The sequence below is a fragment of the Carya illinoinensis genome, chromosome 3, assembly GCF_018687715.1.
Source record: "Carya illinoinensis cultivar Pawnee chromosome 3, C.illinoinensisPawnee_v1, whole genome shotgun sequence".
In the NCBI taxonomy this organism is placed as follows: domain Eukaryota; kingdom Viridiplantae; phylum Streptophyta; class Magnoliopsida; order Fagales; family Juglandaceae; genus Carya; species Carya illinoinensis.
The window spans coordinates 22,133,772-22,148,670 of NC_056754.1; the positions used below are offsets into that span (position 1 = coordinate 22,133,772).

Genomic DNA, 14,899 nt, shown 5'->3' on the forward strand with positions numbered 1-14,899 from the left:
TAAGAATATTTTATTTAATTTTTAATTTTCGTCTAAAATCATCCCAAGAGAGAGAAAATAAGAAAGAAAAGACTTTCAGCATTCAAAACTACAAGAAAGCGTCCAAATTAAATATATATATATCTAATATATATAAACTTGAAACCATAATAAAATATGGGTTTTTATCTGGGTGGTTCGAACAATGTATGAAGTCTCATAAGCATCTTGTGTTGCAAGTACCTTACTTTCGAAGCAATTTCAGTTTTATAATTAATAGTCTCATAAATGCATGGTCACCCAAAATAACGGAGAGGATCATGAAGAACCGCGTCATTTTCCCAGCATTGCTGTATACATATATACAGAAATATAGACAAGGGTTAGGGGATTGCAGTACATGAAATAAGTCAAAAGCACGCAAAATGTATATGGGTACTGCACGTGACATGTCTTTCAATTTTTGGGCACTATTTGGGGACTTCTTTGAATACGTAACGTTCCATGATATCAGGGTTCGTTGAAAATATGAGGGCGTTTACGCGTGAACACATTTAATTTGCAGCAGAAGCAGATCATGAGGCATCTTCTTTCTTTCACATGGGGTCGGTGGGGATTTCTGCATTGAAATAATTGGGGCCTTGCCTCATTTTCTTCATTGTTAATGGCAGACACCCACCAGAGGTCCCTATTATATATTTTGTAAACCTTTATATGAACGTCACCCTCCGTGACTACTTGGGAGACACCAATGGCTCTGTTTTCATTTTATCAAACAGATTGGCTACATAAATGGATTTTGTCACACCAACATCTCAGTGCAGAGATTTTCAGTTTCCAAGTACAAATTGCAATGGTTATTTCTTTTGGGTAATTTTGGGATTCTTTCTTTTTTACAAATAGAAGGAAAAGCAAAAGGAAACTCCAAGCTGCCTACGCAAAAGATGTAATGAATAGTTGTTTGACCACAACTTTTTGACATAGTCCTAAACATATAATCACTTGTTTCAAACAAACGTAAAGCGTTAACGAGACTTTAATGATTAATCAGCAGTCCTATATATTAGCATTAATATTATGCAGCCAATCTTTATACCAATTAAAACATATTGGCTCAAAGTATTGTTGTTTTCACTTATTCAAAAAAGTATGATATGAAGCTCTTAGTATCTGTCCGAATTTTAAGATTTATAGTTGGAGAAAGATATATAAAAAAAGTAAATTTATATTATTTATGATCGTTCCAGTGAATTTTTTAAATAATATTAAATTATTAATAAATATTTAAAAATTTTATGTACAGTTATTCTTACGTATTCTTTATGCATTTTATTAATGTGATTGACTGAGTCATTTTTTTAATATAAAATAACTATTTTAGTCAATCATATTATTTAAATATATAAAAAATATATAAAAATGACTGTATATAATATAACTCATAAATATTATAAGACTTACTTAATGTAAGTATCTCTCTCCAATCTATACCCTAAAATATGTTTAAACCCTACTGGTGCAAAAGACCATCAATTTACTGTTCACTTGTAGGTATGAATCAACTTCCTTAAAAAAAACAATCCTCTTAATTTCTTCACATCCAACGGCTTTCCTCTTTCCGGGGTAACGCCAGCTGGCTCAACTATCCAGGCAACGAAACCGCTCACGTGCCTTCTGCAAGTTCCGTCCGTGCAATCACGTGATTCACACGTGAATAACTCAGGCGCCTTCTCCACACGTGTGAACTGTGATACAGGGAGTGGTAGTGGAGGCAGAAAGAGCTTGAAACTGCATTTTGCTTTCACATCACTTTCACTGTCTCTGTGAAATTTGTTTTTGGTACTCTTGCTCTCGGTGTTTTTCTCTTAGAGTTTTCGACGCCCATTCCTCGATCACATTTTCTTTGGAAGCCAGTGAGAATGGAACAAAGGCTCATTTGCACCCTCGCTCTTCACCTTGCTCTATTTTTTCTTCTCTGTAAGGTGTTCCGTAGCTATCTCTGAGCTTCTTTACTGTTTACTGTTCCTGCTGTGTGATTTATGTCAAATTCTCTCTTGGGTCTTTGTGAAATTGCTATTCTTTGAGGGAAACTAGTTGGTGCTGCTCGGTTATTTGCTGCATTGTGGATTTTTGACATAGGCTCTGATATTGCTGTTCTTTTTCATAATTGCTTTCCGTTTAGTTTCATTTATTTTGCTTTATCGCCCTTATATCTACTACGGTTGAAGATGGATTTAATTGTAACTTCAAATTCTCAGTTGGCACATTGCTGTCTGGGCGGGAAATACCGATATTTTATTCGGGCACGTTTTAGACATGTATATCAGCATAATTAGATTGTGTGTCTGTGTCTATATGTGTTTCTTGCCCATACGAGAGTTGGTCTTGATTTTCAATTTTAAGGGGAAGCAAGTTGCTACTTCTATTTTTTTTTTGTCAATTTGGTGAAAAAGTTTTGCTATTCGTTGTACTAAAGTTAAAAAAAATGTTGAAGGAAATTTGGCTAGGTTATTTCTAAACATTTTTCAAACCCGGTAATTGTTCATGAATTAAAATTCACTGTCAATAGTTGATGGCACAAATTTGTCCTGAATTTTTGTTTTGTGACAACAAAAGAAAGCTCCTACACGACACAAACCTAGTACTTCTCTTTTCCGCACTCTTGATCATATGAAACACATCCTTAAACATACAAGTAAATGATTGTGTAGATGTGCTTCACAGAATAAACCAAGTATTTTTTAATCTTAGTTGAGTTATTGGAACCATCTGACCAAGTGTTGCTACAAAATTCATAACTGCTACCTTGATTGTGAGGAAACTGTTTAGGCCAAAAGGCTGCATTTCTTGTACTCTGTGAGATTTTGGGATATTGAACCTAGCTCCTTTTCCGCATATTGCAGCCACAATAAACTGCCTACCATTATAGTGTGACAGAAAATAATTCTTCTTCTTTTTTTGTTTTTTGGGAAGAAGTTGGAATTCATGAACATGCATAAGCTTCTTGATGTTGGCAGTGGCACTCTAGACCTCTTGTTGGTAAATTGATAAGAGAGATAAAAGAAAATTTTTGTACGTTCATAATGTTGGCCACGTGAGCAGATGCAAGGGAAATTGTAACTTCAAAGATGACAGCATGCTCATATCTGTAGATTCTTTCTTGAACCTAACATGAAAATTCTATAACCTGTTAGAAGGCAGAACAGAACATTCTCTACAAATGGAAACAAGCATCTGTGAACTTACAAGCTAAATTTTAAACGTGTTGATTGTGGTGGCGTCATATATCTAGACTGAAGAGCATGGCAAAATTTTATGTTTAATATATGATTATTATTATTATTATTATTATTATTATTATTATTATTATTATTATTATTATTATTATTATTATTATTATTACAAAATAGCCAAATAAGATATGCTATTATTCTTAATATATATAACGGGAATGCCTGATTGTGCAAGTAATTTAAATTTAATTATGAATTATACTCTTAGACAAAATGTGTACTTATAGACGCACACGCAAATATGGAGCTTCATGCATATGCATAGATGCTTGTTTATGTTTTTTTCTAAGAAAGACTTTATGCCACCATCTCCTATTGTACAAAGGTTTCCTTTTTTTAATAAGTAAGAAGATATTTTATTGATATAGAAATAGATACAAGGTTTCTTTCTATTTTTCCTGGGTTTAAAGAGGTACATAGAGTTATGTGAATCATTCACTGAGCTGTACACATCTCTATGCAGATTTTTGTGGGTCCCACTCTACCCCATTTTTTGATGTAAAAGAGCCCGTTCTTACGGAAATAAAAGTCAATGCATTGGCTCCTGATATATCTCCAAGTGGGGACTCTCGGCCCTTTCTTCCCCTTTTAGCTCCTTCACCATTGATACCGTTTGCAAATAACACTGTGCCGATATTATCAGGTTTGCTTTATCTTCCCTTTATGGCTGCTGCTAAATCTTATAACTTAATTTAAAGTATTGTTTCCTGCAGTTTCACAGACCTGTTCCCAAATTGTTTGACATGAAGAAGCTTTGACTTCCACATCCTAAAATTAAAACCTTTATTAGTCTTTAAATATATATTTTTTTATAAGTAAACAAAGTATATTAACAAAGAATAGGCAAAGCCATATTCAATACAAAGAATGCCCTAACTACGTAGGAGCAATAGATACAAGGAAATCATGAAGATCTAGTCCATTAAAATTAACGGCAATGGCCCAAGTACAAAGAGTTCTAAAAAAGAAAACTTTAAGTTCCTCCATCGATCTTTCTTTGTCTTAGAACGTCCATTCATTGCGCTCCTTCCACACACACCACATGATGCAAATAGGAGTCATCTTCCAAACAACCTTTATCTGTTGATTACCTCTTAGATTTGTCCAACTAGCTAGGACCACCACTACTGTCTCATGCATAAGCCAACCCAAGTCTTGTCTACTGAATACCTCATTCCATAACCCTTGAGCTACCTCAAAGTGTAGTAGAAGATGGTCCACAGATTCACCCCCATTCCTACGCATTCAACACCAATTTGCGATGATCACCCTTCGTTTCTTCCAATTATCAGTTGTGAGGATCTTACCCAAGGAAGCGGTCCACACAAAAAATGCAGCTTTGAGGGGCGCTTTATGTCTCCAAAGCCTTTTTCAAGGAAAATGAATAGGAAGCTCGTGTAAGGGACTTATAAAACGAGTGAACCGAGAACAAGCCTTTACCTGTAGGTATCCATCATAATAAATCATCATGCTGGTTACTTGGTTTGATTGAGTACAAAAGGCTGAAAATGGTTTCAAAACTGTCCATTTCCCAATCTTGTGCGGCCCAACTAAAATTGATATTTCACTGGATTTGTTCCCCCGCTATCACCATGACTTCTGCCACTGAAGCATCTTTGGCACTTGTAACCCTAAAGAGTGCAGTAAATAGATCTTTTAGAGCGCAGTTACCACACCAAGTATCATAACAGAATTTGATCCTGGCCCCCTCTCCTAGACGAAATCTTGTGTGACGAGTAAAGACCTCTCATCCTCTTCTTATATGTTTCCACAACCCCACTCCATATGCCCCTCTCTTAGTACCCCATTCCAAACCCTGTCAGGTGTGTATGATTGAAGGCTGAAGAGGGAATTAACGGCTTTAACTGTCGGAATGAAACGGTGCGTATGATCTTAAAGGAGTAGTGTTTATGAAGCTACAATACACTGCATTGCAACATTAATAAAACGGTGCGTTGCGTGAAGACTTAGCAAGGGTCGACTGGAAGCAAAGCGATGTCGCTTCATTTGCATGTAATTGTTAGTTGTTTCTGTTAGGATCGGAAGTGTAGTATAAAAAGACTGTTTTGTGAGTGAAAAGATTTATCTGAATTCTTGTAATCGGTACAGAGAGAAATTGTGGAGCTTAGGGATTGCTCGAAAATCTCTACCAACGAAATATAATGAATTCTTGATTCTTTGATTGTGTGTTCCTTGCCTTGTGAGATTGTGAGGTTTACTACGTTAATCTGTTCTATTTCAGTAGCCTGCAACATAGGTCTTCTTCTGGTAAATTCTCAAGCAGGAAGAACGTAACAATTGGTATCAGCATAGCGGTCGATCCTTACTAATGGCAGAAGGGACACGAGGAGCATTGAAGGGTCAACAACAAGAAATGGTGCAGCAACAATTGGAGCATCACCAGATCGCAATTTCTGGCATGGCAGAGAGGTTAGATCAAATGTCTGATGTTTTAAAAACTTTGGTGGAAACTGTGAATGTAATCTCTCGTAGGGAGAGAGACACTCCTCGTGATAGAGATAATGATGCTAGACCTCATGATGAAAGGGGTGGGGTTCAGAGGAATTTTAGATTGGATTTTCCACGTCTTAATGGACTTGAACCTGCTGGTTGGGTCTTTAAGGCCAATCAATACTTTGACTGTTTTCAAGTTCCATTTCATTAGAAGTTAATGTTTGCCTCACACCATATGGATGGGGAAGCTTTGGGTTGGTACCAAAATGGTTTAGACTCGGGGCAATTTAATTCTTGGGAAACCTTGGTGGTAGCTTTACAAACAAGGTTTGGACCATCCTCATTTGATGATCCTATGGAAGCTCTTACTAGGTTGAGACAAACTTCTTCTGTGAGTTTGTATACTTCTCAATTTGAGGCATTGACTAATAGATTGAGAGGCTTATCTGAACGACACAAAATGAGTTGCTTCATTAGTGGATTAAAAGATGACATTCGAATTCCTGTTAAAATGTTTAATCCATTGAATTTGGGGGCTGCTTTTGGTCTGGCTAAGTTACAGGAGGAATATGTGCTGTCCTCCCGAAAATCTTGGAGGCCTACTAATCACTATGCTGATAAGTGGCCAATTAACACCACTGCTCTTAATGACTCAGCTTCTCAGAGTCCCAAAGGATTATTGCCTTTTAAGAAGGTCAATCCTTCTCATATTGATGAAAAGAGGAAAAAAGGCCTGTCTTTCCATTGTGAAGAAAAATGGAACCCGAATCATGTGTGTAAGAAACCAAAAGTCTATTTTATTCAACTTGATTCTGAGAGAGAAAGCCAACCAGAAGTTGAGGAGTCTGAGGTTTCTATTCATGAAGAGCCTAAGTCTGATGAGGTTGATAGCCTGGAGGTTTCTGTCAATGCCATTTCGGGTTGTATTGGGGGTAATGCTATGAGATTGCATGGATATGTGGGCTCTTGTGTTGTTGAAGTTCTGGTGGATTCAGGGAGTACACACAAGTTTTTGGACCCTGCAGTAGTTAGAGAAGCCAAGTTGAAGGTTCAGCAAGATTCCTGTTTGCAAGTCTGTGTGGCTAATGGGGAAAAAATTGTGACTCAAGGCAGTGGCCAAGAAGTTATTAAGCTTCAAGGCTCGAGGTTTCCTATTCCCTTTCATGTTCTTTCTTTAGGAGGTTGTGATGTCGTACTTGGGGTCCAATGGTTGAAGACATTGGGCTCGATTACTTGGAATTTCTTGGATATGTCCATGAGTTTTACTTGGGAGGGTCAAGCCATTAAATTGAAGGGCTTAACTTCTGCAACTGTTCAAATGTTGGTTGGTGCTAAAGGCTTCAAGTCCGATTTTGTGAATAAGCAAGGTTGGCTATTCCAATTGATGCTTGTTGACAAAGAGTCTCCTGGAATGTGTCAAGCAGGACCAATGTCTGGGTTACTCAAGGAGTTTGCTGATGTTTTTGAGGAACCTGTGGGACTGCCACCAAGAAGGGCATTTGACCATCCAATCAACTTGAAGGAAGGGGCCTTACCTGTTTCTGTTCGACCTTACAGGTACCCTCATTACCAAAAGTCTGAAATAGAGAAAATTGTTCATGACTTGTTGACTTCTGGTGTGGTGAGACCTAGCCAAAGTCCATTTTCTTCTCCTGTTTTGTTGGTTAAGAAAGCTGATGGAACTTGGCGTATGTGTATTGATTATAGAGCTTTAAATCAGGAAACTATTAAAGACAAGTTTCCAATCCCTGTTATAGATGAACTTTTGGATGAATTGTTTGGGGCCAAGATTTTTTCCAAGCTGGATTTAAGGGCTCGTTACCACCAGATTCGAGTAAGAGAAGGAGATATTGAGAAAATTGCCTTCAGAACACATGAAGGTCATTATGAATTCTTAGTGATGCCATTTGGGCTCACTAATGCACCTGCAACCTTTCAAGGGTTGATGAACCACATCTTCAAACCTTTTTTAAGGAGGCTTGTGTTAGTTTTTTTTGATGATATTCTGGTCTATAGTAAAACTGTGGAGGACCATGTGGGGCATGTGAAAACTATTTTAGGCATATTAAGACAACATACTCTTTTTGCTAAAATGTCCAAATGCAAGTTTGGGTTACATGGGATTGAGTACTTGGGCCATATTATATCTGGGAAAGGTGTGCAGACAGATTCAGCAAAAACAGCAGCTATGGTTCAATGGCCCATTCCTAAAACCTTAAAGTCATTAAGAGGATTTTTAGGTTTGACTGGCTATTACAGAAAATTCATTAAAGGCTATGGTTCAATAGCGGCTCCTCTAACTGAATTGTTGAAGAAAAATTCTTTTTGTTGGACTGAAAAAGCTGCTGTGGCTTTTGAATTGTTGAAAACAGCAGTTAGCAATCCTCCTGTGTTGAGATTGCCAGACTTCAGTAAAACTTTCACAATTGAGTGTGATGCTTCTGGTGTGGGTCTCAGTGCAGTGTTGATGCAAGACTCTCAACCTATAGCATTTTACAGCAAAGCTTTGAAAGAGAAGGCACTATTGCTGTCAACTTATGAAAAAGAGTTGTTGGCTTTGGTTTCTGCTGTGCAAAGATGGAGACCTTATCTCCTTGGCCATTCCTTTAAAATCAAGACTGATCAACAAGCCCTCAAGTTCTTGGTGGAACAAAAGATTGGAACTGAAGCACAACATAAATGGGTTTCAAAACTCATTGGTTATGAATTTTCTGTAGATTATAAGAAAGGCAAGGACAATGTTGTGGCTGACGCCCTTTCCAGAAAACATGAGGAAGAGCCAGCTGTCCTGGCAGTAATTTCTTTTCCCACCCCATTATGGATTGATGAGCTCAAAGGAAGTTATTCTTTGTGCCCAAGGATAGCAGATATTGTTACTAAGTTGCAGCTTGGGGAACCAGCTCCTAAACATTTGTCCATGCAACAAGGGTTGCTGTTAAGGAAGGGTAAGATGGTGGTTGTTCCTACCTCCTCTATCCAGTCCAAAATTCTCAAGTACATTCATAATAACCCACAAGCTGGTCATGTGGGGTATCACAAAACACTCCATCATGCTAGAAGAGATTTTTGGTGGGAAGGTATGAGGAAAGATATCAGGAGATTGGTCAAAGAATGTGATGTTTGTCAAGTCAGTAAGAATGAGAATGTCTTGTATCCTGGTCTATTGCAGCCCTTGTCTATACCAGATTCTCCATGGTTGGACATTTCCATAGATTTCATTGAAGGCTTGCCTCTTTCAAATGGAGTTTCTGTGGTTTTTTCTGTGATTGATAGATTAACCAAGTTTGCTCATTTTTTTTCTCTGTCACACCCTTATACAGCAGCTAAGGTGGCTCAAGTCTTCTTTAATGGGGTTTTCAGGCTACATGGCTTACCTCGTTCCATTGTTTCAGATAGAGACACAGTTTTCACCAGTGCATTTTGGAAGCAATTATTTCACTTGCAAGGGGTTTCATTGGATTTTAGCTCATCTTACCATCCTCAGTCAGATGGGCAGACTGAATCCTTGAACAAGTGCTTGGAAGGCTACTTGAGGTGCTATTGCAATCAAAGGCCTAAGGAATGGAATTCATGGTTGTCAATGGCTGAATGGTGTTATAACACTACTGTCCATTCTACCATTAACATCACTCCCTTCGAGGCTCTTTATGGCTACCCTCCTCCCAAATTACTGGCTTATGTGCCAGGTACTTCTTCAAATGATGCTGTGGATAAGCTACTCAATTCCAGGGAAGAGTTGCTGAATTTCTTAAGGGATAATATGCTCAGAGCACAACACAGAATGAAGTATTTTGCTAATAGAAAGAGGAGTGACAGGTCATTTGAGGTTGGCGATTGAGTATTTTTAAGACTTCAGCCTTACAGACAAAAAATAGTAGCTATGAGGCACAATATGAAGTTAGCCCCACGTTTCTATGGCCCTTTCCAGATTGTTCAAAAGTTGGGGATGGTGGCTTATAAGCTTGACTTGCCTGAATCTTCCAAAATACATCCAGTTTTCCTTGTTTCTTGCCTTAAAAAGAAACTGGGTCAGCACATTACCCCATTGCCTACTTTACCCCCTACGGATTCTTCTGGTCAAATGCAACCTGAGCCTCAACAGATTCTTGAAAGGAGGTTACAGAAGAAGGGAAATCATGCTGTTACAGAAGTGTTGGTCAGTGGGGTGGGAGCTACGGCTGAGGATGCTTCTTGGGAAAGTTTGTATAAGCTGCGGCAGCTTTATCCTCATTTGGTAGGAACTGTACTGTGAAGGTGTGTATGATTGAAGGCCTTGTGGGCAAGTCCTTTAAGGAGGGGAGAATGTCAGGTGTGTATGATTGAAGGCTGAAGAGGGAATTAACGGCTTTAACTGCTGGAATTAAATGGTGCGTATGATCTTAAAGGAGTAGTGTTTCTGAAGCTACAATAGACTGCGTTGCAACATTAATAAAACGGTGCGTTGCGTGAAGACTTAGCAAGGGTCGACTGGAAGCAAAGCGACGTCGCTTCATTTGCATGTAATTGTTAGTTGTTTCTGTTAGGATCGGAAGTGTAGTATAAAAAGACTGTTCTGTGAGTGAAAAGATTTATCTGAATTCTTGTAATCAGTACAGAGAGAAATTGTGGAGCTTAGGGATTGCTCGAAAATCTCTACCAACGAAATATAATGAATTCTTGATTCTTTGATTGTGTTCCTTGCCTTGTGATATTGTGATTACTACGTTAATCTGTTCCCTGCAACACAGGTCTTCTTCTGGTAAATTCTCGAGCAGGAAGAACGCAACCCCCCCCCCAATTAGTCTTTAAATATCATGTCTTATAATTTCTGTAGGGTGCATTTAGTATTTAAGTGGCTTCGTTGTATCATGCATGTATCTTTATGTATATAGATCCATAATGCCATGGCAGAAAATGGAAGCAATCCTAAATATTAATGTGAAAATTAAATTGTATGGATGATGGATAACTGAAACTTAAGTAATACCATCACAGTATCACCTGTTATGATGACCCTTCATAGTCTCTTTGACAACATGGTAAAAATAAAAATTCACAATTATGGAAAGCAGAATGGAAGTATGAACTCCAAAGTTGTGCCCATTTTTGATAACCTAGTGGACCTTCTAATTCTATGTAAAGTTGAACTGGTTCATTCTTTTTATACGGGATACTCTAAGTTCTTCATTATAATGAAATCCTTTTGGAGCTCTTACATCAAAATGCTTAACTGGATGCTGCCGATTATCTTTCAGGACTCTGTACATTAAATTTTTCATCTGCTGAAAGTGTAATGGTAATAACAGCAACTGACTGCCAGGCTTCCTTTGCACCATATATGGCCAATGTGGTATGTTGTCCTCAATTTGATGCCACACTAGAGATTATTCTTGGGCAGTCCAGTAAATATTCTGGGAGGCTTGCTTTGAACAAGACTCAAGCCAGCCACTGCCTATCAGATGTTGAGAAGATTCTAGAGAGTCAAGGAGCTAATGAGGAGCTCCAAAAGATATGTTCGTTTCACCCTGAGAACCTCACAGTAGCCTCTTGCCCTGTCACAGATGTTGATGAATTTGAGCGCACTGTTGACTCTTCTAGACTTTTGGCTGCTTGTGGAAGGATTGATCCTGTCAATGAATGTTGTGACCAAGTTTGCCAAAATTCTATACTAGATGCTGCTAAAAAAATTTCCCTTAATGGCATCTCAAATAAGGAAGTGGTCCCTCATGGAAGGATTGATGATTGCAAGAATATTGTCCTCAGGTGGTTGGCCAGTAGACTTGATGCTTCTTCAGCCAATGGTGTCCTTAGAGGTCTTTCGAATTGCAATGTAAACAAAGGTTAGCATGAAGAACATAATGAATAAAAAATACAGAAAGAACGTGTTGCATATTCAATTTTATTTGGACTAATCAATTAGTAATGCTAATTTCTACCTCTGACTGGCTGATGTTTAATTTTGTTTTATTATCTGGTTCAGTTTGTCCACTACTTTTTCCCAATATGACAAATGTTGTAAAAGAATGTGGAAATGTGATAAGTAACCAGACAGTTTGCTGCAAAGCCATGGAGAGTTATATGTCCCAATTGCAGCAGCAGAGCTTCCTCACCAACTTGCAGGCACTGAATTGTGCTGCATCACTTGGAATGAGGTTACAGAAAGCTAATGTCTCCTACGATATTTACACTCTTTGTCATATAAACCTCCAGGATTTCTCTGTTCAAGGTCAGCTCTATTATATGCCCCTTAATTGAGCGTACACATTCCTGTTTCAGCCTGAAAAAAGGAAATAAACTGACATGTGCGGCTTTTTGTGATTCATTGTTCATGATGGTGGAATGTGCAAATTTGATGCACCAGTTGGATCACAAGGTAATGCTTTTATTTTCAAAATGCTGTTATGTAGCTATTTATGCATCATAATCTTGGAGGTTTCATATTGATGGTCCATATAATTTTCTTGTGTCTCAAATATTCTTGATGGCAATTTGCTTCTTTACATTGTGTGTTCGAAAACATATAGGAGAGGCCTTTATTTAACTTCTTTGTTGCTACCTTTTATTTTAGTGTTTCCTGATCTTCTAGGATGCTAGTCTTTTAGTTGCTTTGGTTACTTTAATAGATTTGTTTTCTGATAGTGTTCAAAAGAAGTCTGTTTTTTTCAAAGTGTGAAAAGTATCCTAGCCTTGCTACATTCACCTTCTCCTACTTTGGCAACTCCTTTAAAATTTGATGAAAGTTGAAGTTGGGTTAGATACTATGCAAGTTGTGGCATAATCTTGGTTCTAAATCTTATTTACTAAAAATAATGTGGCTACTTATAATACTTATACCAAGATGCTTTAAAATGTAGATATTGATAGAGCTTGATTCAGCTTCTGGGAACTCATTTCTGCAGTGAGAATTCCGTGAACTTTAACTTTGTTTTATCTGTCTTTTCTTTAGGGTCTGGCTGCCTTTTATCAAGCTTGCCTTCAGATGCAACATATGATAAAACTTCCACGATTGGCTTTGTTTGTGATCTGAATGATAACATTGCGGCTCCTTGGCCTTCTAACTCTTATGTACCTGCTTCTACCTGCAATAAAAGTATGGATGAAATTTTAAATTTTCCTTTATCAATTGAGTTCTTTTTTTTTTTTTTTTTTTTTTTTTTTTCCCCTGTACAATCATTGTCCCTTCCCAATCCACCTCAATTCTCCTTACCCCTTCTCCTTACCACCATTTATTGATTTGTTCCTGGACTTGATGGAATTGCAGCTATCACTCTTCCAGCACTCCCCACAGCAACATCTGCACAAAGTGGTAAGGGGCTTGAAATAAGTCTTTTTTTTTTTTAATTTTTTGACCTCAGAAGATGTATCTTTTTCCCTCTTCTGTCAGAATCTTTCTAGGATTACAAGATATGGTCCTCAATTTAACTCACAACAACTAAGCGTCACTCCCCAACAAATTGGGATTGGCTGCTTTGGTTTTTACAAGATATTATGTATCTAATAAATTAAATTGTAAAGTTCTCTTATATCTCAGGCTCATTTCCTGGCTGAAGTATATCAGTTTGGCATAGCAACTGGTATAGAATGCACATAAAAATGAGATCTGCTAGATACTTCATTTTAAATTAAACTGATCATGCTAATGATTTATTGTGGTACGATATTAAAGAAAATTATAGAGTACTTAATTGAAAATTTCAAAATTCTTTAGAATCTCACTCACTTAAGGGCCATTTATACTCATGCTTAGGCTAACTTCCTCTCAATGCTCATGCCACAATTCAATGCATTATGCTTCCCTAGCTAGTAGCTTGTGTGTTTACTTCCTCTTGAATGATCCTTCCTATTGTGCTTTCTGTAAATGTTTGAAGATTTCACAGAAAACACTATATAGGTGTACGAATAGAAGTGTTTAATGCAGTTTTGTAGAAGTTTTGGAAATTAGAGTGGAAGCAGAGTGCATATGTTGGTTAACCGGGTGCTTCTCATTTCAAGCATGAGCCTGTTTTCCTATGTTTCTTGGTGCTACAACTTTCTACTTCACTGGCTCTAGAAAATCACTGACCTTGGTGGATTAGAAGCTTATCATCTTTACTTTTTAATGCACAAATCATTTCTCCATAAAGTAATAGGTTCACAGAGATCATTCACTCATATATATTGCAGGTCGTCACAATGAGAACTTGATGTTTCCACTGGTCGTGATCCCCTTACTGGCTCTCATGACACATCTTTGATTTTCGCATTCAAGTTCCTTTGGTTCTTTTGGCCTCAATAGAAGCTGCTCTTCATACAGGATAACTTTATTAATCTTGAATCTTGGTATACATCTGGAGAGACAAAACGGCGGGGGGACTGGAAATCCTGATGTGAATTTGATGGGTAATGCTAATTGTAATCACATGTTACAATTATACGAGGAAATCAAATTGAATGAAGAAGGTAGATTTCAACTCCTGTGTGTGCATCATACTGTGTAAGCTAAGTGTGTACGTGCCCTGTTCCTTCTTTCATTTTTGTGCACTCTTTTGTGCACTCCAGTGATATGATTGGTTGGATATTTATCCAACCAATCATATCACTGGAGTGCGCAGGGAGTACGCAAAAGTGACTGTATGTAGCATTGCTCTTTTCTATATGATTAAGAAGCAAAATGTAAATTTCTTAGAAGAGCTTCCTTATGTTCAGCTCTGATTATGGTTTTATTTAATTACACCTAATTAATTTCTTGTGGAGAAAAGGGTTGAGAAGTTTCAAGTTGTGAACAGAATAACTTTATCTTTATGAAATTAAGTCTGTCTTTTGTATTAGATTCATTTTCTCAGTTCCCAATTAGATTTTGAGACTGCCAGGTGTTATTATGCCCCCAACAGTCTCTAACATGAGTCAATAAATAGAGAAAATCTTGATGAATTTGAATTAATTATTAAAAAAAAGACTGGTTTGATTAGAAGATTTAGAAATTGTTGAAGGATGAAAAAAAATAAAGCTTTAATTAGAAGTTGGATCTTCGCTTCAAAGGCATACAATAATGCTGTTTTTCTTGAAGAAAACTTCTGCCACCCCACCAATTGAATCGATTGTTGTGCGCTCCCAAAAAACGATTCAAATTGTTTGGTTGCGTTACATTATATGCACGAGCATTGGTAGTGGTTTATGCATCTTTATATGTAAAATCACATCTTTTAAAGATTGAT

The 14,899-nt window shown here is 37.4% G+C and overlaps 1 protein-coding gene across 1 annotated transcript; it reads left to right on the forward strand.

Moving 5' to 3' along the window:
• Positions 1-1,759: 1,759 nt before the first annotated feature.
• On the forward strand, positions 1,760-14,512 carry LOC122303812 (uncharacterized GPI-anchored protein At1g61900-like). The gene is made up of 8 exons (XM_043115775.1): positions 1,760-1,956; positions 3,736-3,915; positions 10,961-11,545; positions 11,686-11,931; positions 12,067-12,078; positions 12,652-12,795; positions 12,967-13,011; positions 13,869-14,512. Exons 1-8 carry the CDS (start codon positions 1,899-1,901, stop codon positions 13,937-13,939), a joined length of 1,341 nt encoding a protein of 446 aa, XP_042971709.1. The 5' UTR covers positions 1,760-1,898; the 3' UTR covers positions 13,940-14,512.
• The last annotated feature ends 387 nt before the right edge of the window (positions 14,513-14,899 follow it).